This window comes from Phalangium opilio, unplaced genomic scaffold (assembly GCF_054372755.1).
Source record: "Phalangium opilio isolate 3A_F unplaced genomic scaffold, DU_Popi_V2 ptg000013l_1, whole genome shotgun sequence".
In the NCBI taxonomy this organism is placed as follows: Eukaryota; Metazoa; Arthropoda; class Arachnida; order Opiliones; family Phalangiidae; genus Phalangium; species Phalangium opilio.
Window position 1 is genome coordinate 15,872,354 of NW_028324148.1, and position 21,379 is coordinate 15,893,732.

Below are 21,379 nucleotides of genomic sequence, written 5' to 3' on the forward strand. Positions count from 1 at the left end.
TCGGTTTCAACTTTCAATCGATATTGCAATGTTTAGAGCCTCTCTAGTAGATAAGGTGTAGGAGTGCTTCCGCGGTTTGCTGATAATTTTGACGGATATCAGAAATGTTTTAACGCGTTCACGACGGTTATATAGGAAATGCACAAAATTTTCCAAACTGCGCTATTAGCTAAGCCTAACTATTTATATATTAATATAAAATCGAATAAGAAAATTAGTATTTGAATTATTTATCGGCCTTTACGATGTCGGTGGCGGATCAAGCACGAAATTTTAATTATTGTTCAGTTTGTGATAAGCGTTTTACGGGGATCGAACCCTACGGTCAGCACATGGTCAGCGAAAAACACAAGAAAAAAGTCAAATTAAGAGCCGAATTAGGGTATGTTCAAAAATAATGCTCTTCATCCGCCTCTTCCGAATTATACGCGCGACAAAGTTAATAAACAACACCAAAATATATCAAAGTCAGAATTATTTTTAGATACAAAATAAAGATGATGCGGAAATAATAATTGTACAGGGTGTTCTAAAAAGGGAGGGTGCATGGTAGGACTGAAGTACAGGGGGGTATAGTTATATGGGCGATTTTGAGAAATTGAGAACATCATGCATTGCCCCCTATGGGACACCTCCTAAGTACAAATTACGATAGTCTGCTACTACGAACTTAATCGTGACGTCACACCCCTACTCCTATCTCTTACAAAGCATTTTTGGCGACCATTTTGAAAGTTGTCAGCTCAGACCACGCAGTTTAGACTACCAATGTTGACGTCATGTCCCCCCCCCCCAAACTCCTCCCTACTCAGTACCACTCTGTTTTACAGATAAAAATCGGTCATAAAAGTTATACATTTCCTACTCAAGTCAAAATAGACTGATTTCGGTAGAGAGGGAGTGAACCGCGTATCCCCCGCGTTGGGGGGCAACTTTGTAATAGAATGGTACTGTCTAAATAGTGACGTCACTATTGGTAGTCTAAATTGTATGACCTGAGCTGAAGACTTCCAATATGGAGGCTAAAACCGAGGTAAGAGATAGAAGGGTGTGACGTCACGAGAAAGTTTGTGGTAGCAGAATAGTCTTCGCCCCAAGAAGGGGGGGGGGTATCACTAATGTCAGAGATAGAGGGTTATGACGTTGCCATACATATCCCACTGTACTTCCGCCCTTTGGAACCCCGGCCCGTTAGAAATGAAATTTGTATTGTTTTTTCTGTTTGAACAGTATCAATTTACCAGTGGGAGTTGGTTCAACGGCGCCGAGTGGCGTGGCGGCGGGTCAATCGCGTGCCGTTTTAGATATGATGTCCAATAATTTCTATTGCAAAGCTTGCAATAAAAATATACTGGGCAATGATCAGTATCAAGCTCACCTGAAGGGCCAACCGCACGCCAAAAAACTAAAAACCCTCGAGCAACTGAAAGAATTTGCCAAACAGGCCAATATGGCCAATAGCGACGCCTCCGTCGCCTCCGCCGCACACTCTCCTCTAGTTAATATGGGTAACACTTTTACACGCCCCGACTACCAATCGACAGGGGCATTAAAACAATCCTCCGGTAATCGTTTGCAGAAACGCCATCAACTAACATGTTCTGTAGTGTCTGCAAGGTTCCCGTCTGTGGCATGGCCAATTATAATCAACACATCAACGGGGCCGCCCACAAGAAACGCGAGAAGGAGGCGCAAGTGGCGGCCCTGGTCACCGAAAGCCCCATGGAATCGATCGACTCCACCCTTTGCAAAATGCGACTGACCAACAACGCGTCTTTTGACCAACCCGACAGCGCTAACGTCAATGTCGCCGATGACTCAATCAGCGACGACATTGAAGAAAAATCCGTGGATGAATTACGGGATGAACTGCAAGACGTTCTCTTTTGTCCCGTTGATCAGGACCCGATGGAACTCATCAGGAATTTAAGGTATTAAAACATCAATCGATGTCTATCCTAGTAGACGCCTATGATTGCATTTTTATTGCATTAAAACTAATTTGATTCTTTATGATTTGTTGCCTGATCCGTAATTGCCACGCGTCATGCCGTGTCTTTTATCAAACTCATTCATTCCTTGGTTCTATTCTTTCGCATTAACGCACGGCAATTAACATCGTTTGGTTTAATTGGTTTTTGCTCCGAAGGCGTTGACATATCGCGCTAATTAAGTAATATTCTTGTTCTCATTTTCTGGTCTCTCGAAAGTCTGGAACAGCAGAAGGATTGAATAAATCTCTTAACACCATATTTTCAATTCATTTTAAAATGACGTCTCTTTACGATAAATAGATCTAATCTCACTCTCGGCAAAATTGCACTGATAATATTAAACGTACTTTGACCATGAATTTATACGAAAGAAAGTACACGGTTCATTAAGTGATTTTTTTAATATCTGCCACTACAGGCACACGATTATCCTAACTTATCGTTTAGTTAGGTCTTTACTGAGCGGGTATGAACATAGCACACTCGATCACGCCTTCCACGACGCAAGCTGCTGCTGAGTGCTGATACTATAGAGTAGAGCGAGCAGCTTAGGTCGTGGAACGCGTGATCGAGTGTGCTATGTTCATACCCGCTCAGTAAAGACGTAACTAAACGATAAGTTAGGATAATCGTGTGCACTACGTAGTAGCAGATATTAAAAAATATTTTGGTAAATTTAAGGGAAAGGCGTAACAAAACGATAATAAAAGTGGGTATAATCACTCGTCTGAAGGTTCATATGTTAAATTTATGACATCATTTAACGATAAGGGTACTTTTCTATGTAAAATTGAGGGCTTAATAAAAGAAACGCTAACACGAGTGGGAATTGGGAATAGTTGGGGATATTAAAAACATTCCAAGGTTAATTTTAAAGAAAAGACATAACAAAACGAAAATAATAGTGAGGATAATTGTTTGCCTGTAGTGGCAGATATTAAAAATCTTTCGTTAAAGATATGACGTAACAAAACGATAATAATAGTGAGGATAATCGTTTGCCTATAGTGACAGATATTAAAAATATTTCGTTGATTTAAAGAGAAGACATAACAAAGCGATAATAAAATCGGGCATAATCGTTTGCCTGTAGTGGCAGATATTAAAAGTCTTTTGTTAAAAATATGACGTAACAAAACGATAAAAATAGTGGGAATAATCGTTTGCCTGTAGAGGCAGATATTAAAAATCTTTCGTTAAAGATATGACATAACAAAACGATAATAGTGGGGATAATCGTTTGCCTGTAGTGGCAGATATTAAAAATCTTTCGTTAATTTAAAGAAAAGACATAACAAAGCGATAATAACAGTGAGGATAATCGTTTGCCTGTAGTGGCAGATATTAAAAATCTTTCGTTAAAGATATGACATAACAAAACGATAATGAAAGTGGGGATAATCGTTTGCCTGTAGTGCCAGATATTAAAAATAAAGTTTTTTGGTTAATTTAAAGAGAAGACATAACAAAGCGATAATAAAAGTCGACAATATCGTTTGCCTGTAGTGGCAGATATTAAAAATCTTTCGTTAAAGATATGACGTAACAAAACGATAATAATAGTGGGATAATCGTTTACCTGTAGTGGCGGATAATGAAATATGTCTAATTTCAAAAGACTGAACAAAAGCAAGTTGCAGATACTTAAAATTTCCGAGTAAGTTTTAAATACAATTGCGCTTATTGTATTCCATAACGAATAGAGGCTTACTGAATGAGATTGGTCTATTTGTGACGTTTTATGGCAAATAATGTACTTAAATTAAATTGTAATTCCCAATCATTAATGTAACAATCAATCACTCTTTTTCAATACTGTAGATCAATTCAACATCATTAATTAAAACGTGTAATTTATTCCTTTCTAAGGTTGCAAATCATCAGTGTTGTTTATGTTGAAATCATTAATATTACATTTCCAACGTTTCATTCAACGTTGATGTTAAACGGTGCGACCACACTTACAAAATGGAATGAAAGAGTTCAGGGGTTATTGAGAGTCACTGGTAGATGGGTCGTTGCGTCTCTTTTTGGGGCGTTTTTGTTTCTTGGATTTCTTCTTGCCGTGTTTCTTGTGTTTGTTGCGTTTTCTGGCGGGTTCGTCGTCACTCGTGCCACTCGTTTCAGTCTCGGATTTTCTACGCTTTCTCCTTCAAAGCAACCAAACTCGATTAAATTTAATTTAAATTAAATTAATTAACACTCCGAGTTTAATTATACTTTTTCTTTTTGGATTTTGACGACGATGATTTCGTTTCCTTTTTCGTCTGCTCTTCGGCTTTTTCAACTTGCTCTAAGAGCAATAATTTTTAAGTTGACCTTTGGGGGGGGAGAGGGGGAGGTCTATTTTGGTCTATTATCTTACCTAGAGCTTTTAAGGGCGAGACAAAGTCTTCTTGACCTTCGTCTTCCGAACTGGTGCTACTTATGTCCAAGACAATGTCCTGGTTAGGGTTCACTTTCAAGAAATTGCGACACTGATACGTAAAATGTCCAGCTATCAAATTGGAGGGCAAAAGTTCATTCAAAGGTCAATAATACTTAAGATTAGGTTTGATTAGATCTAGTTAGGTTAGGTGCAATGGCGGGTGTCCTATTATAGAGTGCTGTCAGAAGCGCCGGTGTGACGTCACCCATGCGGTTTTCCCATAGAGTGCTGTCAGTTGTGACGTCAGATCCATGACAGTTACCGTTACCGTTTTTGAAAAAACGGTAACTGTCATGGCCGCCCATTGCTAAAGGCAGACTCGTGACGTTTAACCTTGGATCTGACGTCACAACTGACAGTACTCTATAGGGACTTGGCAATTCGGGCTTAACTCCGCCCCCAGCGCCATTATGGTATGTTTTTTTTAACAGAATGAAAGCTATATAAGCCCCTCCTCCTGGTATGTTTTTTAGCACTGGAAGTTAGCCTGACGTTGCATGACATAGTACTGCCAAGTCCCTATTAACAAAAGCTGTGCAATTTTTGTGCAAAACCAGCTCTTCTACACTAGTTACTTTTGTTCTGTTTAATTATATTGCAGTTTGAACCGAAAAAGGTCAAAGCAAGACAATGACGCGTTGCAAGAGCCAACTCGGCAATTCATTAAACAAATGAGAATGTGAGATATTAAACTAATATGTCTACTTTTGACTCGTGTCTATTCCCTTTTCTTATCGTTAAATCATCAACCATCAATCAAAACAACCACTTTAAATTAGGCCTAAGAAAATTTCTTAAGATATAATCCCCCTCCCTCTCCTCCTTCTTACTACAGCCTACTCGATCACGCGCTATTGAAGCCTGATTGTTCTAAGACTTCGCACGATCATTTAAAACCCTCCAATATGGCCTCTCCCTAAAATTTCAAAAGATTCGAACCAGTGAAACCGAAGAAAACACATTTAAACCGTTTGAAGACCAAGCCCCTATTAATTATGGCTAATTTTCGTTTTACTATTTTTTAAAAATTAAAAAAAAAAACTATAAAAGAGAAACTTTTGAAACTTCGTACAAAAATAAGTAACCTTATTCTACACATCTCATTAAAATTTCAAGAAAATTGAACCAGTATTTTCAAAATTAGGGCCAAAAACCGGTGTTCCTCCCATAGATGGCTATGTTACATAAAAATAGCGCGTGCAGCCAAAGCGTGATGGAGTGTGCTGTGTTCTTACAAACCCTAACTCACGGAGCAAAAATACAAAAATGGCTATTAAGAGTGTGAACTTACGATATCCGCATTTCTTACAGGCTGGTCGAACGTTTTCCGATGACTGATTAGTCAATCTGGCCATCAAATCTTAAATTACATTAAAATTAAATATAATATTAATACAATGAATCATGATACCTAATTAAGCCTTGGTTACGTAGAAAGAAAACTATATGATCTACACCAATTTAAATCTCATTCCATATGTATTCATAGTTCATTTACCTTTTAAACTGTTCTCCATGACTGTATTTATGTAAAATTTTAAATAAATTATACTTTTAATGAATTAAATCGCAATTAAGAGTACAAAAAAACCTAGTTCCACAAACAAAGGCCTCCATAGAACTAAGTTTACAGAAACTGTAGCAGACGAATAAAAGTCTAAGAAGAACTGAAAAAAAAAACGCGCTGGACGCCAGTAAAAAACAAAATTAAATTAGTGTATTAATTAAAAAGTGATTTGAAAATTGATCAATTAGTTGAATTCATTTCATTAATTAACACATAATAAAATTAAATTTGCAAATAGATCTCTCAACATTTTCCATGGAGTTTTTGTATCGGTTAGAAGATTGTTAACCATAGCGCACTCAATCACGCGCTCGGATTTGTTATGTTTACGTAACAGGACCATACCTGGTCGACGATTGCTTCTTGTAAATCGCTAAAATGGCATTTAAACTAATAAATAATTGCTTTAAAATGATTAAATATCCGCGAGCGCAATTAACTCGGAATATAAGTTGCGGATTTGTCCGTTTCAGCAACACGGACAACACTGGTGAACCACCGATCCCGGACTACTACATTGACCCTGAGGAACCATTGCAATTGAAGCGAGCGCGCCTTTTGTATCAAAGCCGGAAACGGGGCATGTTGGAAAATGGCCTAATTTTGGGAACATTCGCCGGAAAACACCTGAACAATTTCACCGTTGACCAATTGAACGTTTACGATCGTTTGATCAACTTGCCCTCAAACGACTGGGACATTTTCTATTGGATGACGCTGAAGAAACCCACTCCCCCCGAATTCGAGAGTGACGTCCTTGATATGCTCAAAGAACATTGCAAGAACAAGGACAAGGAGTCGCGTTACAGACAACCCGATTTGAACGCCGACTCTTTTGCTTAAACTAGACTAATGGCACCCCACCTTATTTCCCCATTGAACCTAACACAGTCAAAGGCTTAGGCTGCCATTACTCCATTGTAAATTTATAGACTAATGGCACCCCATGTTATTTCTCCATAGAACCTAATACAGTCAAAGGCTTAGGCTGCCATTACTCAGTCTTTAATATAAATCGGGAATTTATTTAAAATATTGTAATTAAAGAAGAAGATCTGTAGAATAATTAGAATTATTTTAATTAAACTTGTAACTAATACACAGAATAAAATTGCAATTGCAATTGCAACTGTTGCTGTTAAGATAGTCTCGGGTTTATTGATGATTGGTTAAGGATTGTTCGAGCTGCTCAATGACATCCTGGTGACGGAATTTATGGGGTTCTTTGTTAAAGGTCCATAAAAGGAGTTTGCGTTTTAGGTTGGCAGTCCCGTAGTACATCTGGATTTGATTGGCCAAGAACTGACTCTCCAGAACGCTCTACATGAGAATTAGCCAATCAAATTAGCTCCTTCCTTCCGACAAAGAGTCAATAATAAACATAATGATAATAATTCACACCAGGATGTTGCTGTCAAATTGACCAGACATCAAAACAATTCCTTGTTAAATGACAATTAATAAATAATTAATTATTAGGCCTAATTAAATTGAAATGTTAATGAATGAATAGAAGAAGGGCTTCACCTTTGTCATTGGCTAATTCCATAAAGTGGTGTATTGTTAAGCAGACGGGCGCGTCTTCTTTATAGGCCTACAAGTTACAACAGATGTTTACTTCTTATTTATTTACTTCTATTGTTTGTTATAGGAGATTTTACCTGATAATTTATCAGCTGGGTAAAATAGACATTGTCACCCGAAAATTGGCCTACAATAAATTCGTAGCCGTGTTGCCTAGCAACTGCGTAAAGAAACTGCAACCACAAATTGATTAATCTTTATGTAACTTAAATATTTCAATTTAAGTAATTTATCTATAATTTAAATTTAATTAATAACAATAAAATTTAACTAATAAATTCTGCTAATAACAATTGAATTTAACTAATAATAATTGAAAACTAATAACAATTGAATTTAACTAATAACAATTGAATTTAACTAATAACAATTGAATTTAACTAATAACAATTGAATTTAACTAATAACAATTGAATTTAACTAATAACAATTGAATTTAACTAATAATAATTGAATTTAACTAATAATAATTGAATTTAACTAATAACAATAAAATTTAACTAATAACAATAAAATTTAACTAATAATAATAAAATTTAACTAATAATAATAAAATTTAACTAATAATAATTGAGTTTAACTAATAATAATTGAATTTAACTAATAATAAATGAATTTAACTAATAATAATTAAATTTAACTAATAATAAATTTAACTAATAATAATTAAATTTAATTATTATTAGTTAAAGTTAATTCATTCTTACATTTGGGCATTCTAGGGCACGTTGGCGCATTTTATCATACAGGTCCAACTAGAAAATAACTGCTTTTATTTAACTATTTAAAATTAATTAAACTAAATAATCTAAATAATTGACTTTGCATACGGGTATAACGGCGCACAATGAATCCTTCTTTAAGTGATATTCCTTCCACAACTAAATTACTACTCAATTAATTACCGAGCTATAATTAAGTTAAATTAAATTAAATTAAGGGGAATTACTTTTTCAATTTCAGTGACGGGTAATGCCATCAGTTTCTCCACATTAACAATGCTATCCAAGCCCTATTTTGAGATTGTAGCCAATCAGATTCAGATCTCGTCTTTAAGTACATCGCAATGGCAATTAATGGCAACTGACCTTGGATTGCGTGTAACTGGGTTGACTAGATTTTTCAGAAATTTTCCCCGCAGCCCTGTTTCCCAAATTAACGCTAGCATCGACAATATCTTTACTAAAGCGCGATTTGGCTTTGGGTTTCTTTTTTTCTGATAATTCCTGAACTTTCGAGACGAACCCTTCCAAGTCTTCCCTTAATTTAGTTCAATTCAGTTTTATTTTAATTAGACCCTTTCTAAGACCGCCACCACCCTCATTGGCAATGATAATTAAAGTTCCGAATCGTTACTTACTTTTGAAGTTTCTTGATTTTTTCGGAATATTTTTTAAAATACGGATTTGTTTCCAGTCCTAATTCATCTTCTACGTCCGTTTGTTGAGAATAAAACCTCTGAAATGATAATTAAGTTAATTAAAATTAATTTTTAAAGGTGTGAGAATGATGAATTCAATTTAAATTTACCTTGGTATTGAACGAATTTAAGCTTAATCGCGACCAACTTGAGATATTGCACAATTGAATATGATAGGAAACTTTTGGTTTTAATGTTTTTAAAAGAAACTGCGCGGATTTTAAACCAATTACCGATTTAAAAGCCATTTGTGTTGAATGTGTTCTTATTATACGAGAACCGTCGTGAAAACGGGGAACCAAGGCCCGAATCTAAAGTGAAGCAGACTTCATAGCAGACAAATACATGGAAGCAGTCGCCGAGCGGCCGAACTCGCGAGTCGCGACTCGCTGAAACCACAGCCCACTCGATCACGCAAGTTGCACGCGCTATAGGGCGTCACGCTCACGGTAACATTGTGGCGGCGGGTTCAATCATTAACCGCGCTTTATCTTTGAGAACGTTTAAATTAGTCTGGGAGAGGCAATTATAAAGTAGGGTTAGTTACAAATAGATTTAGTAACATTATAACAATGGCCTTTCTCTCCTAATAAAAAAAAAAACATAACAACGTAAAAAAATATCGGAAAATATATTTGCAAAATTGGAATTCAATTAGACTGGGATTAAGTTAAGCCTTGGTTAGATTTAAGGACAGCGGAAATACACGAATTCACGTATTTGTGATAACAGTTATAGTTACAGTAACAGTTTAGACTTTACTAAGTTACGAGTCGTGACCACTATACTTTTTGCAGTTGATGGTGGTGTTATCAAGTTATAAAAATGACTGACTGTCAAGAAAAGTTAAGCATCCGTTATTCTAATTTAAAACCCACAAATCATCACCAGGCAGCGATAATCGCTATTGATGTCTTTGCTTCAGATTTGGGTTTCATTTTGGAATCTGAGGACCTAAAATCGATTTTTGAACAAAGTTCTCATTTTTGCGTCTTAAGATATTGTTCTAACATGTACTGCGGTAATGCTAAATTTAGCTTAAAGTACGTTTACGTGAAAAATTGCGCCGTAGTTTACGCATTTACGGAAACAACCCTAGTTCACAGTGCGCAACTCAATGTTGAAGAGTTTATTAACCCAAACGCGGACTTTCAAAGCTTTAACACGGTTTACCAACGTCTTCCAGAATTTATGAGATTTGTCAAAGACAATTACTTGTTAAAAATAATCGCGGAAGCTCAGTACCAAATGGATATACCTCAGACTTTTGGAATTACTCTGTTGCCACTAAATTGTTTAGAGAATATTTTCATGCAATTAGATAAGAGAGATATTGCAGTTTGCACGCGGCTCAATGAAGCTTTTAAACAGGCTGTTGATTCTTCAAATTATATGTGGCGTCAACTTTATAGAAAAGATGCGCTCATGAGAAGGTCAAAAGCCAAGAAAGAGGAGCGTATGAGGGAGCAATTGAGGAAATATGGTGCAAAGAGGCGTAGACATCACAATAACATCATAGATTTTTGAAAAAACAACCTATGATATATTTTTGAAAAAACAACCTATGATATATTTTTGAAAAAACAACCTATGATATATTTTTCTATCACCTATAATTTTTCTTGTATATGAAATTAAAGAGTTACTGCCATAATTTTCGTCATACACAAACTTAAAATACGAAAAAAATCCTTGAAAAATCTAGTTTATTATGATATGTTTACTTTTGTATTTGGTTTCATAGAAATTTATAAAATTGCAATCAAAGTTTTGTCATGGATAAAGCATGCGCGTGAGGAAATTTGTTTTCACGCTATAGGATAGGCCAGCGCTTCTCAAACTGTGGTCCGTGGACCGGCACCGGTCCGCGGACATGCGGCTGGTATGGTGCGTCATACATAGTTGAAAAAAAAACCGGTCCGCAAGGTTAAAATGTTTGAGTAGCGCTGGGATAGGCAACTCCCTATCTCGAACCTGACAGCTTATTCTGTATATATACTCTGTTACAACATCGGTTGTCAGCAAGCTCAGAGCTAGGTCTCTATGTAACGTAGCTTTGTACGTGCTGTCAACAGACCAAAGGATTTTTAGGATCTTCAGGATTTTTAAAATACCCCCCGAGTTTTTATAGCTCGAGTGCACGGACCTCTAGGCCTTAGTTTCAAATACGTGTAGTAGGCTGCAGGCAATTTACACGTATTTGAAACTAAGGCCTAGAGGTCCGTGCACTCGAACTAAAAAACTCGCGGATATTTTAAATCCTGAAGATCGTGAAGTTTTTTGTCTCTTGACAGCACGTACAAAGCTACGTTACATAGAGAAATATATTTGCGCGTGCTAACAACAGATGTTGTAAGAGAGTATATATACAGAATAAGCTGTCAGGTTCGAGATAGGGAGTTGCCTATCCTGTTGCTTCGTGAAAACAAATTTCAAGCTCAGGCGCATTCTTTATCCATGTTAGAACTTTGTACTGTTAGCCCCTAGTTAAACTTTTATTACCCTAATGGCCGGGGAAATTATTGCCTCGATTCTTAGCTCGGGAGTTCGAATTTGGATGCCTATCCAAGAGGTCGTGCTCGCCTTTTTTGTTTCTTGTTTCTTATTTGAATTTAATAAAGTGTTTTATCATAAGAAATGTTGACTGACTTTTCTCTAATGACCCGAGCTCGGAGTGTCGCCCCCCCCCGAATCGGGCCATTACATATTCCTTTAAAAATAAAATGATCGTAGGCGTAAAACTATAACATGCACTTCTACTATCATTTTCAGCCCTCCATGTAAGCTAGTGATTTCGAATTCTGCAAGTTATGCCTCCGTGGATTGCTCAGGCTGAGAAATAAGGATTTTAAACTGTCCAGTAGAGCCAAAGCACTTTAAATTTTATTGGCGACTAAAAATGGTGAAACGTTTTAAATTAGGGCCAGTAGACCCACCCACCAAGCACTAATGGGACTGTCCCACTCATTGTTATGTTATTATGTTACTACGTCAGACGAACGAGGAAGACCCTCCGCCATTTTTCCGCGTTTCCTCCCCCATTTTCTAGCATCGCACCGGACCTGAGCCGTTCCACAGTTAGCAGGCCCACCGATTTCTCTCACATTACGCGTCCTCCCCAGTGACAAACTTATGGAACATATCTTATCAACTTATACTCATTTAAAATTAAATCACTTTCTTTATTATAATCATTATTTACATTCTTAACTATAACCACGAACTCCTGACCCGAGATTGACCATATGTTACTCTAATGATGACAGAAGTTTCGCGTTTCGTAATATCCAATGAGAGATTGTCCCCAGCAAAGAGTTTTCTTATTCTCGACGGAGGAAACGAACGAAGACCATTCGGTCACTTTGATTAAATTTTGTTCAGTTGTCAAGTCGTGAATTACAATCTCGCAATTGGGTTTATTATCGAAACAAGAATGTCTGGAAATGAATTCATCTGATTTTAAATTTAATTAAGGGCTTTAGTAATTATTAATTATTCCCTTAATTACTTTTTGATGGTTTTTTCCACTTGTTTGAAGTTTTTAGTTTTGGAATGAATGTGAATGACGTTCAAATCTCGAACCCGATTTAAAAATGAGTTAATGAGTTTAAGATCCAAGGAATCGTGTTTATTCGTCCCCAAACATAACTTATTTAATTTGCGTAGCTGTCCCAGGGGATTCCATAAATCGCTTTTCGTCAAATCTAGTTGGCTATGATGCAAACTGAAACCGAACAAACGCGCTCATTTACTACAAGGCCAAAAAATGATTTCTCAACACTACGTGTGGTTCGCAACGCGCTCATTTACTACAAGGCCAAAAAATGATTTCTCAATACTACGTGTGGTTTGCAACGCGCTCATTTACTACAAGGCCAAAAAATGATTTCTCAACACTACGTGTGGTTCGCAACGCGCTCATTTACAACAAGGCCAAAAAATAATTTCTCAATACTACGTGTGGTTTGCAACGCGCTCATTTACAACAAGGCCAAAAAATAATTTCTCAATACTACGTGTGATTTGCAACGCGCTAAGCTTATACAGTGGTTCGCAAACATTATAAACTTGAGAAATGCCTGCCCAATACTAGCGCCACGACACTATAAGGTACCAATTCTAATTTAGCATACATTTTATCTCTCTTTCCGTAAATCCTAGAAAATCAACCTAATTCAAAAGCAATTGAACCTAACAGCGACTAATTACCTTCCCGTGAGAGGAGGCATTGGTTTAATATCAGTAAAAGCTGTAATAATGTACTTTTTTTTCTCGTCAATTTCAACTTAAATTGGCACTGAAGCGCGCTAGAGCGCAAGTCCTGAATTTAGTATTGACAATCGCACTTCTAAACCAAGTGACCTTGCGATTTTACTGTTCATTTTCATTACCTCTACGACTTGTAATCTGATTTAGGATCTTTTCATTCATAACTAGTAGTTTCTGGACTTTTCGCGTACCTGGCTCCCCACAAACAAACACACACACAAACTAACAAACAAACAAACTAACGAACCATCCAGCGCATAAGCTACGTTGGTTATAACATAAAGACAGAGTAAAAAAATTAAATGTTACCTGAGAACTCGCAAATTCGTTAATAAACCGAGCGAGTGACTTAACAAATGTTGATAAGAACAAACGGCGGAATTGTTAAACTCCAAATGATAAATTCTGAGCAATTCCAAATATGGACATTGAGTGAAAATTTGTCGAAAACACGATCCACTTATGACCCCGGACAAATGAGACAAGGTCAAGCTTTTCAATCGAGTAAAGGTAGAAATTGGGAGAAGATCGGCGTCAAAGAGACGCCCCGATCGACTCGTATTGACCACGGAACGAATCTCGACTTCTTCCAAACGTTCCAACTCCGATAAATAATTTAATTTGAATTTCATTTCGCTCTCTTGATTGGTAGCGGCGTCATTTTGCAAGGTTGGCAAATGGGAAACTCTTTTGCTTCGAGCACTCCCGAATTTGGGTTCCGAAGCACTTTGCTTCGAGGAGGTCGAAGAAGTCGAAGTCGAAGCTTCGTGACGACAAATTAAAACGTCGGACAAAGCTACCGATTTCAGATCTAATAAATAATTTATAGACTTTGATCAATTTAGAAAAATAATAATAATGGCCACTTAATTAACATTAATTACTTAATTAGAAGACCGTACTTTTTAATTTCGAAATATGTTGGCAGTTTATTTGGTTCGGATCCGTGTCAAAATATCCGTCCAAGTTTAACTCTTCAACACAAGGACAATAATCGAATATTGCGGACAGAGAGTCCAATTTTTTAGAGTCACTCTGACGTAACAGAGAATCGCGTGAATTACTAATTATTATTATTGGTTAACAGTAGGCTTTTGCGAGTACTCGCAGGCGAGTCCGAGGATGAGAAGAACTCCGACTTGGACTCGCAACCGGTTTTATTAGAAATTGGCGGGTACTCGCGAGTCCATGGTAAGCCTAGTAACGCTACTCGACGAGTCCATTACGCAACGCGGCCAAAGATTGTTATAGCTTTAATTGACATGCGCAATAACCGATAACGCATGACATTCGACAGTTCACTTGTCAGTAAAAAATTGGGACTCGGATTGGACTCGATTATCAATTTTTTACATTTTAGGGGACTCGCGAGTCGCGACTCGAGCTAGGACTTGGCGAGTCCAGTTTTCCTCTACTCGCACTTGGACTCGCAAATTAAAAAAATGAGGAGTCGCACAGCTCTAGTTTACACTAATTGATATAATTTTAAGACTTACGTGACAATTACTGAGGGCTAAAGACCTCAGTGTGTAGCTTCCGTAACAATTAATCCAACTAACGAGCCGATCGTTAATTTCTCTCGATTGAATATTAATGAGGGGCAACGAAAAGGGATGCTGAATCCAATCCAAATCATTCTCAACTGAAACAAGAATTACTCGTGGGAATTAATTATTTTGAAATGAATGAAGCCTTATAATTAGGACTGCGCGAGTACTCGTGTGCGAGTCCGAGTAGGTAAAACATTTTGGACTCGCGTTGGACTCGATTAACAATTTTTGGCTTTATTGAGGACTCGCTGGACTCGCGAGTACCGGAAAATTGGACTCCGCGACTCCCTGGACTCGATAGTACCGGTACATTGAACTCCGCGACTCCCTGGACTCGATAGTACCGGTACATTGAACTCCGCGACTCCCTGGACTCGATAGTACCGGTACATTGAACTCCGCGACCCCCTGGACTCGCGAGTACCGGGAAATTGAACTCCGCGACCCCCTGGACTCGCGAGTACCGGGAAATTGAACTCCGCGACCCCCTGGACTCGCGAGTACCGGGAAATTGAACTCTGCGACTCCCTGGACTCGCGAGTACCGGGAAATTGAACTCTGCGACTCCCTGGACTTGATAGTACCGGATAATTTGACTGGGCGACCCCCTGGACTCGCGAGTACCGGGGAATTGGACTCTGCGACCCCCTGGACTCGCGACTACCGGGAAATTGAACTCCGCGACCCCCTGGACTCGGGAGTACCGGGAAATTGAACTCCGCGACCCCCTGGACTTGATAGTACCGGGAAATTGAACTCTGCGACTCCCCGGACTCGCGAGTACCGGGAAATTGAGCTCTGCGACCCCCTGGACTCGCGAGTACCGGGAAATTGAACTCTGCGACCCCCTGGACTCGATAGTACCGGGAAATTGAACTCTGCGACCCCCTGGACTCGATAGTACCGGGAAATTGAACTCTGCGACCCCCTGGACTCGATAGTACCGGGAAATTGAACTCTGCGACCCCCTGGACTCGATAGTACCGGGAAATTTAACTCTGCGACCCCCTGGACTCGATAGTACCGGGAAATTGCACTTAGCGAGTCCAGTTTTCCCACTACTCACACTTGGACTCGATCGCAGCCTAAAAATGAGGAGTCGCACGCCTAGCTACTTACAATTCAATTCCTTTTGAATGACAGTCGACGATTTGTCCAAAACTGCTCCGTCTTTTAATCTATATTTAACGAAGCAATGCAGGGTACTGCAAACGCAACGGACGTGAGTGATCAGGGGGAAGTTGCGGCCCCATCTTTGATGACTGTCCGAAGTCAGAGAAAACTCCTTTAAGTTTAGGAAGCGCGCTTCCCCATTGGGACAACTTTTTTCCAGCGTTTTCAAGTCGACCGTGTCCAATGGCGAAAGACACGTGTTTTGGAAACGTTTCGTTAAAGAATGGGAGACTCGAATCCTCAAATTAATTATATCTAGAAATTAAAATGATTAAACGAGAAAATTAATTAAGAATTAATTAAGCATAAATTACCTTTAAATAAAACTAACAAAACTAAGACATTATTGATATTGGCGCAAATCACTTCCAAATTAACCGTTTTCAATTTTTTAATTTGGAAATCCGCGAAGACGGATTCCACTTTCTGACGTTTGAAACTGGGATACGGAAACGTCGTTTGACGTTCCTCGTGGTTGGCAAAATAGGCTGTCCATGAGATTTCTTCCAATTCCTAACGTTTTCACCCCTCCCACTTCAGAATTTAATTAATGACGGCCATGAGTGGATTCAAAACTCACTTCTTGATGATTTAAAATCGAAAACAGCTCGGTAACATCGACTCCGCAATGGGATATGTCCAATTTCTTCAGTCTCGTCCAAGGCCCGGACACACCTTTCATGTCACATTTCAGGGTTTCGTGTCCGCGAACGCAAAGACATTCTATCTCTTTACGTCTTTTGATTGATTTTAGGAACTCTCTTAAATTTGAAGCGGAAATGCAAGTTCGATCGCAAAAATGTAAGTCCCTGGAAATGGTTAGTTTCCATGGTAATCCCGCTGCCGCTTCAATCCAACGATTATTTTAAATTTTAAGTAATTAGGAGCTCACCTCAATAATTCCGGAACAAATGTGAAACTCTTCAAGTGAATATCGTTACATAACGAAAGGTTTATAATTACCGAAGGATGCGCGTATTTTAATACTTTAATTACAAGTTCGTTAGGTAATGAGATTTGATTCGATTCCTCTTCCATATTGGTACAAAACTACAAATTACGGGACGTTTTCTCAAGACTCGCGATGCCTTAGGGTCAAAGTCACTTTTGGTTTTAATGTTTTTAAAAGAAACTGCACGAAGCACGTGAAAACGGGGAGCCAAGGCCCGAATCTAACCCTAAGCAGAATTCGTAGCAGACAACTTCATAGAAACCGTAAAAAGCAGCCGCTCCGTTTAGAAATAGCCCACTCAGTCACGCACTGTACGACGAAACCAGACTTAGAAATAAGTCCTTAAACTAGTCCTTGTTACCAGTGACCCCCCTAGTGTTCTAAATAATAAACTGGTCTCCGGAGTGGTCCCAGCCTTTGTTCTCCTACAGATTTGCAATTAATAAACTGGTCCCGAGGACCAGTAACCCCCACTTTTTGAATTAAAAAACTAGTCCCAGCAATTAATAAACTGGTTTTGGACCAGTGGACGTGTGCTATTTCTAAGTCTCGACGAAACCATGGAGCAGTATTAAATTAGACATAGATGTATTTAAGGCAATTTTAAAGGGACTTTCGTTTTCAATCCGATAAATATACTCCATGAAAAAGAGCATTATTTATATTAATTTGAATAATTTGCGCGCTGCGCATCGTCTGCTTAGAAATAGGATCGAATCAGCGTCAATAAATTTCCTCGTTATTTACCGACCCAGTTTCGTTGGAAACAATATGGCCGTCTAAAGTGTTGTTTCAGTTTCGAGTCGTGTATTGTTGCGAATTCTGTGACGATGTTTGGGTGCATTTTGGGATTAGTGATCTTAAGTTTGGCGGCGTCTTTAGAAACGCCGAGTACGCTTCTGGCCGATGTCCTCATCAAAAAGGACATCAATTCGTGCGAAGACGTTTGCGAACACACCTACACTTTGCACACATACCCAAAGGTAATAAAAACGCAACTACCTTACCCTTTTGGTAACCTACCTGTCCTCAGCGATAAAAATTACGTTTAAAGCTTATTTGTACGCGTATTTGACAAAATTTCTGTGAAAATAAAGCTAGAATACGCGATATGCCTATCATAATTTCACACATTTTTTAAAGGGAATGCAACCACCAGCTGGGGTTACGCGTGTCCCCCTCCCTTTGGTTATCTTTCCTTTAAAAATTTCCATTCCTTTCAATTTCTACTTAAAACCAAAAAAAAAGAGGTATCATCTATAGGGACTTGGCAGTACTACGTCATGCAACGTCATCATAACTTCCACTAGTGCTAAAAAAACATACCAGGAGGAGGGGCTTATGTAGCTTTCATTCTGTTAAAAAAACATACCATAATGGCGCTGGGGGCGGAGTTAAGCCTGAATTGCCAAGTCCCTATTGTTTAAGTGTGACGCACGGCACACTAGAGAGAGGGATTTCAGTACGTCACAAACTCTTAAGTCTTAATACAGTTCTGGTAGCCATATTGGTGGGTTTCAGCGCATTGAACCCACCAATATGGCCGCGTAAATTGTCTGACGAATTCTTAGCTCCTCCCCTAAACGAAAGCGGCTCTGTCTAACCCCGTCTATGAATGGGAGGGGATGGGAGGGGGTACACGTGATGTGTAACAGCGTGGTGACGTTAGAAAAAATTTGCCGTTACACTACTAAAACCAAAAGTATATAGATATAAAACAAAAAGTACACTTCTTTGAAACTTACTCGCGCCGTGCAATACGAGAAGTCGAAAAGCCCCAGAATAGTGTCGACCCCCTCGACCGTGGCACAGGGAACAAGCCGTAAAAGGCTCATAAAGTATAGCAGATGCATGTACTACTTTCTATAGAGTAATTTCGGTAGAGAGGGGGAGTGAACTGGGTATCCCCAACGTTGGGGAAACTTCGTCAGAGAGAATACTATTTGCCCCCGTAAAGGGGGGGGGGGAGATATCACTAAGATAAGAGATAGAGGGTTGTGACGTTACCATCCATTTATGGGAAAAAATTACTCTATAAACCTATTTCCGTCAATTGGCTCTTTCCTGATTGATTAGTTAGTTCCTGTAGGCGGTTAATTTAGAGGAGGGTAGTTTGCTACTCAGTCAACGCGTCGTCTACAGTTAACCAAAGGCAGATAGGGCATTGTTAATGAAGTGTACTTTTTGTGTTTATATCTATACACTTTTGGTTGTACTTGCCGTTCTGTAGGCGGAGCATTTATCGTGTTGCAAGCGAGGATGTCGCTTCTATTCCATGATTGACGTTCTGGGGACAGACGACAACGCCAATATCACGCACCGGACATGCTCCATTTGTAAGTGCTTCCTAACTTGTACCATCCCATTTCCCCCTTTAGACCCATAGCAATAAGCCCGTCATTTTGAAGTACGCTTACTAATTACGTGACGTCATGGCGCCCCTTCGTAGCTTGCAGCGACGCGTATAAGAACCCCCCTGAGAAATTAGCGTGCGTGGCGGGATGCGACAGCCAACAGAGTTTCGCCTCCAAGCGTCCCCCCCAACAAGCCCCGCCGACGTCACACGTCTTGCAGCCCCTGATGTACGTTCACACCGTCTACTCCAACATGGTGGGTCACGTGTCGCGCTTCATCTCCTCCAGTTGGACCTTTTACATTCAAGAGGACGATGGCAAGCTCATCGTCAGCAAGGACACGCCCGATATCATGAGGGACTTTGTCCAAGAAGATGGTAAGTAAAGAGTGACCAACGTCCATTTGCCACGTGAACCTTCATTGCGGCCGCGATTGCAGGTGGCGATTCTCACGACACCGAGGACTTTGGCAATAGTTTGAAGGACTTTTCGGGTGCCACGTTGCGTCGCGACGAGTTCATCGAAGTCCAGGAGTCCCTGGATGACCCGAGGGGGCGTGGCCCTTCCGAGAGAGGCGTGGACTGGCTGAGTTGCGTCTCGCGGCAATCGGGAGTTCCACGCAGACTTCTATTGCTCTTTTTGCTTTTGGCCATCATGGTGATGGTTTGGCTTTGTTGCGCGACGGCCGCCACAGCCCAGGAACAGAGAGTCAAGGTAAGATTGACCTCAACTTATTTCTAATCTTTACAAAAATGTGCAATTGCAATTGCAATTTTGAATTTTTATTAGAATCTGCGAGTGAACAACGATCTTTCGTACTTGCTTTTATGCAACGCGTCGGAAAAAGTCAAAATTCAACCCCGTGACGTCACTGTGACCAAGGGGGAGGAGGAGGAGGATGACGTCCCCTTGTTAGACGCGGATCCCCTCCTATTACTCGATCTGTCTCAAGCCCCGCCCCTTCCCTCCAAAACCACGCCCCCCGCAGTTTGACCAACGCGCCAAGGCCTAAAAACAAAACAAAAACAGTAAAACACGCACTCTGTACATTTTTTTAAAACTTTCTCGTAAAAAACCCAAAAAGAAAATCTTAATGTTTTTGTATAAAAAGCAAAGAATATTTAAACTTAATAAGACTTTAGAAAATTGAACTTAAGTTAATTATAATTAAATGATTAATTAATTTTGGAATAATGGTTGTTTTTATATTTATATATATATTATGTAATCCTGTAGAGATCAATGTTCGACAGACAATCCGCGTACTTGGTAAGGGGGCGGGGATATGGTGGGGGTGGGGGGCGTGGCCAAAAGGAGGAGAGGTCACGTGTCGTGTGTGTCATGTCAATTACACGTTTATAAGCCTAGTCATATGTATTTCTCGTCACTGGATTGTAGCGGCCAGTGAATAATAATTAGGATTCGGACCTAGCTCGGACTCTGTTCCTAAAACTTTATTCTGTAAATAGATTTATCTAAAGTAATTAATTAAGATATCGTCTAAAAAAGGTGTAATTAACTTTGTATTTGATTAATTAATTAATTAATAAAATGGTTTCTTTCTTGTCCTAATTAACTTATTAATTTATTAATTAATTTAATGACTAGAGGAATACAAATTGAAATCATTCACGAATAATAGAGCTCAGCTATCTCAGAAGGTTTTAGTGTGACTGTACGTCACCCATGTTATTTGCCCCCATAGAATTAATTACCAAAGTGGTACCAAACATATCCATGGATGGTCGCCAACTGCCACTGGTAAAGCTAATTAGGCCAGTGACCTTAATTTTACCTAGGCACTGACGTCACAACTGAGATAGCACTCTATTGCTTAATGGTTACTTGGTTGGCCTTACCTTTCATTGGAATCCATGTCATGGGAGGCAGATAACAAATATTGGTTTAGAGATGACGCCAATTGGAATATCATGACGCGTGCAATCTTCTATATCTATATAAATCAAAGTCCTGACTGACTGACTGACTGACTGATAATGAACGCCCAGCCCAAACTGCTTGCCTACATAGAAGGCTGAAAATTTGCAGCAATTAACGTTACTCGTAAGTAGTAGGCGCGTACTATGA

The 21,379-nt window shown here is 39.1% G+C and overlaps 7 protein-coding genes across 10 annotated transcripts in view; 4 read left to right on the forward strand and 3 right to left on the reverse strand.

Annotated features, from left to right (window-relative positions):
- Positions 1-11,631, forward strand: part of LOC149709572 (F-box only protein 7-like) — a 63,977-nt gene extending 52,346 nt beyond the window's left edge. The window contains exon 2 of the mRNA XM_089864954.1: positions 9,710-11,631. Within this exon, the coding sequence (XP_089721080.1) occupies positions 9,819-10,520 (702 nt within the window). The 5' untranslated portion in view covers positions 9,710-9,818 and the 3' untranslated portion in view covers positions 10,521-11,631. The remainder of the gene's footprint in view (positions 1-9,709) is intronic.
- LOC149709578 (zinc finger protein 346-like) lies at positions 55-5,133 on the forward strand. 3 transcript variants are annotated; one of them, XM_089864951.1, is made up of 4 exons: positions 55-382; positions 1,231-1,508; positions 1,580-1,931; positions 5,024-5,133. In XM_089864951.1, the coding sequence occupies exons 1-4, from the start codon at positions 246-248 to the stop codon at positions 5,103-5,105; spliced, it is 849 nt and encodes a 282-aa protein (XP_089721077.1). In that variant the 5' UTR covers positions 55-245; the 3' UTR covers positions 5,106-5,133. The 3 variants fall into 3 exon arrangements, with proteins under 3 accessions (XP_089721077.1, XP_089721079.1, XP_089721078.1); XM_089864953.1 differs by lacking the exon at positions 5,024-5,133 and adding an exon at positions 2,150-3,871 and having other exon boundaries at positions 59-382; XM_089864952.1 differs by lacking the exon at positions 5,024-5,133 and adding an exon at positions 2,211-3,871 and having other exon boundaries at positions 61-382.
- LOC149709579 (uncharacterized) lies at positions 3,831-6,082 on the reverse strand. Its single transcript, XM_089864956.1, has 5 exons — positions 5,921-6,082; positions 5,714-5,782; positions 4,360-4,491; positions 4,215-4,287; positions 3,831-4,144 (listed from the first exon to the last, which is right to left on the reverse strand). The coding sequence occupies exons 1-5, from the start codon at positions 5,937-5,939 to the stop codon at positions 3,985-3,987; spliced, it is 453 nt and encodes a 150-aa protein (XP_089721082.1). The 5' UTR covers positions 5,940-6,082; the 3' UTR covers positions 3,831-3,984.
- On the forward strand, positions 6,109-7,131 carry LOC149709580 (succinate dehydrogenase assembly factor 2, mitochondrial-like). Its single transcript, XM_089864955.1, has one exon. It carries the CDS (start codon positions 6,368-6,370, stop codon positions 6,830-6,832), a length of 465 nt encoding a protein of 154 aa, XP_089721081.1. The 5' UTR covers positions 6,109-6,367; the 3' UTR covers positions 6,833-7,131.
- On the reverse strand, positions 7,046-9,352 carry LOC149709581 (ATP synthase mitochondrial F1 complex assembly factor 1). The gene is made up of 10 exons (XM_089864945.1): positions 9,104-9,352; positions 8,934-9,031; positions 8,662-8,833; positions 8,523-8,585; positions 8,404-8,454; positions 8,281-8,328; positions 7,651-7,746; positions 7,517-7,583; positions 7,391-7,431; positions 7,046-7,309 (listed from the first exon to the last, which is right to left on the reverse strand). Exons 1-10 carry the CDS (start codon positions 9,239-9,241, stop codon positions 7,145-7,147), a joined length of 939 nt encoding a protein of 312 aa, XP_089721071.1. The 5' UTR covers positions 9,242-9,352; the 3' UTR covers positions 7,046-7,144.
- Positions 11,632-12,151: 520 nt separating the features above from the next.
- Positions 12,152-17,321, reverse strand: LOC149709582 (uncharacterized). 2 transcript variants are annotated; one of them, XM_089864964.1, is made up of 9 exons: positions 16,878-17,321; positions 16,566-16,794; positions 16,300-16,498; positions 15,932-16,240; positions 14,759-14,904; positions 14,165-14,297; positions 13,572-14,073; positions 12,502-12,717; positions 12,152-12,430 (listed from the first exon to the last, which is right to left on the reverse strand). In XM_089864964.1, the coding sequence occupies exons 1-9, from the start codon at positions 17,021-17,023 to the stop codon at positions 12,247-12,249; spliced, it is 2,064 nt and encodes a 687-aa protein (XP_089721090.1). In that variant the 5' UTR covers positions 17,024-17,321; the 3' UTR covers positions 12,152-12,246. The 2 variants fall into 2 exon arrangements, with proteins under 2 accessions (XP_089721090.1, XP_089721091.1); XM_089864965.1 differs by having other exon boundaries at positions 12,308-12,446.
- A 309-nt stretch (positions 17,322-17,630) lies between these two features.
- On the forward strand, positions 17,631-20,863 carry LOC149709583 (transmembrane protein 59-like). The gene is made up of 5 exons (XM_089864968.1): positions 17,631-17,920; positions 19,168-19,273; positions 19,387-19,668; positions 19,731-20,005; positions 20,081-20,863. The coding sequence occupies exons 1-5, from the start codon at positions 17,768-17,770 to the stop codon at positions 20,282-20,284; spliced, it is 1,020 nt and encodes a 339-aa protein (XP_089721094.1). The 5' UTR covers positions 17,631-17,767; the 3' UTR covers positions 20,285-20,863.
- The last annotated feature ends 516 nt before the right edge of the window (positions 20,864-21,379 follow it).

Excerpts from the sequence above, each read along its gene's own strand:
- LOC149709578 (XM_089864951.1), top strand. The coding sequence starts at position 246 with ATGTCGGTGGCGGATCAAGCACGAAATTTTAATTATTGTTCAGTTTGT. Across the intron at positions 1,509-1,579 it reads CTCTCCTCTAGTTAATATGG|AAACGCCATCAACTAACATG; the intron begins GTAACACTTTTA and ends AATCGTTTGCAG. Across the intron at positions 1,932-5,023 it reads GAACTCATCAGGAATTTAAG|TTTGAACCGAAAAAGGTCAA; the intron begins GTATTAAAACAT and ends ATTATATTGCAG.
- LOC149709579 (XM_089864956.1), bottom strand. Across the intron at positions 4,492-5,713 it reads CTGTAAGAAATGCGGATATC|CTGGACATTTTACGTATCAG; the intron begins GTAAGTTCACAC and ends CCAATTTGATAG. Across the intron at positions 4,288-4,359 it reads CTCGCCCTTAAAAGCTCTAG|AGCAAGTTGAAAAAGCCGAA; the intron begins GTAAGATAATAG and ends TATTGCTCTTAG.
- LOC149709580 (XM_089864955.1), top strand. The coding sequence starts at position 6,368 with ATGGCATTTAAACTAATAAATAATTGCTTTAAAATGATTAAATATCCG.
- LOC149709581 (XM_089864945.1), bottom strand. The coding sequence starts at position 9,241 with ATGGCTTTTAAATCGGTAATTGGTTTAAAATCCGCGCAGTTTCTTTTA. Across the intron at positions 7,584-7,650 it reads CCCAGCTGATAAATTATCAG|GCCTATAAAGAAGACGCGCC; the intron begins GTAAAATCTCCT and ends TGTAACTTGTAG. Across the intron at positions 7,310-7,390 it reads AATTTGACAGCAACATCCTG|AGCGTTCTGGAGAGTCAGTT; the intron begins GTGTGAATTATT and ends ATTCTCATGTAG.
- LOC149709582 (XM_089864964.1), bottom strand. The coding sequence starts at position 17,023 with ATGGAAGAGGAATCGAATCAAATCTCATTACCTAACGAACTTGTAATT. Across the intron at positions 16,499-16,565 it reads CGATTTTAAATCATCAAGAA|GAATTGGAAGAAATCTCATG; the intron begins GTGAGTTTTGAA and ends TGAAAACGTTAG. Across the intron at positions 14,298-14,758 it reads TAGCCCTCAGTAATTGTCAC|AGTGACTCTAAAAAATTGGA; the intron begins GTAAGTCTTAAA and ends CTGTTACGTCAG.
- LOC149709583 (XM_089864968.1), top strand. The coding sequence starts at position 17,768 with ATGTTTGGGTGCATTTTGGGATTAGTGATCTTAAGTTTGGCGGCGTCT. Across the intron at positions 17,921-19,167 it reads CTTTGCACACATACCCAAAG|GCGGAGCATTTATCGTGTTG; the intron begins GTAATAAAAACG and ends GCCGTTCTGTAG. Across the intron at positions 19,274-19,386 it reads GCACCGGACATGCTCCATTT|CTTGCAGCGACGCGTATAAG; the intron begins GTAAGTGCTTCC and ends GCCCCTTCGTAG.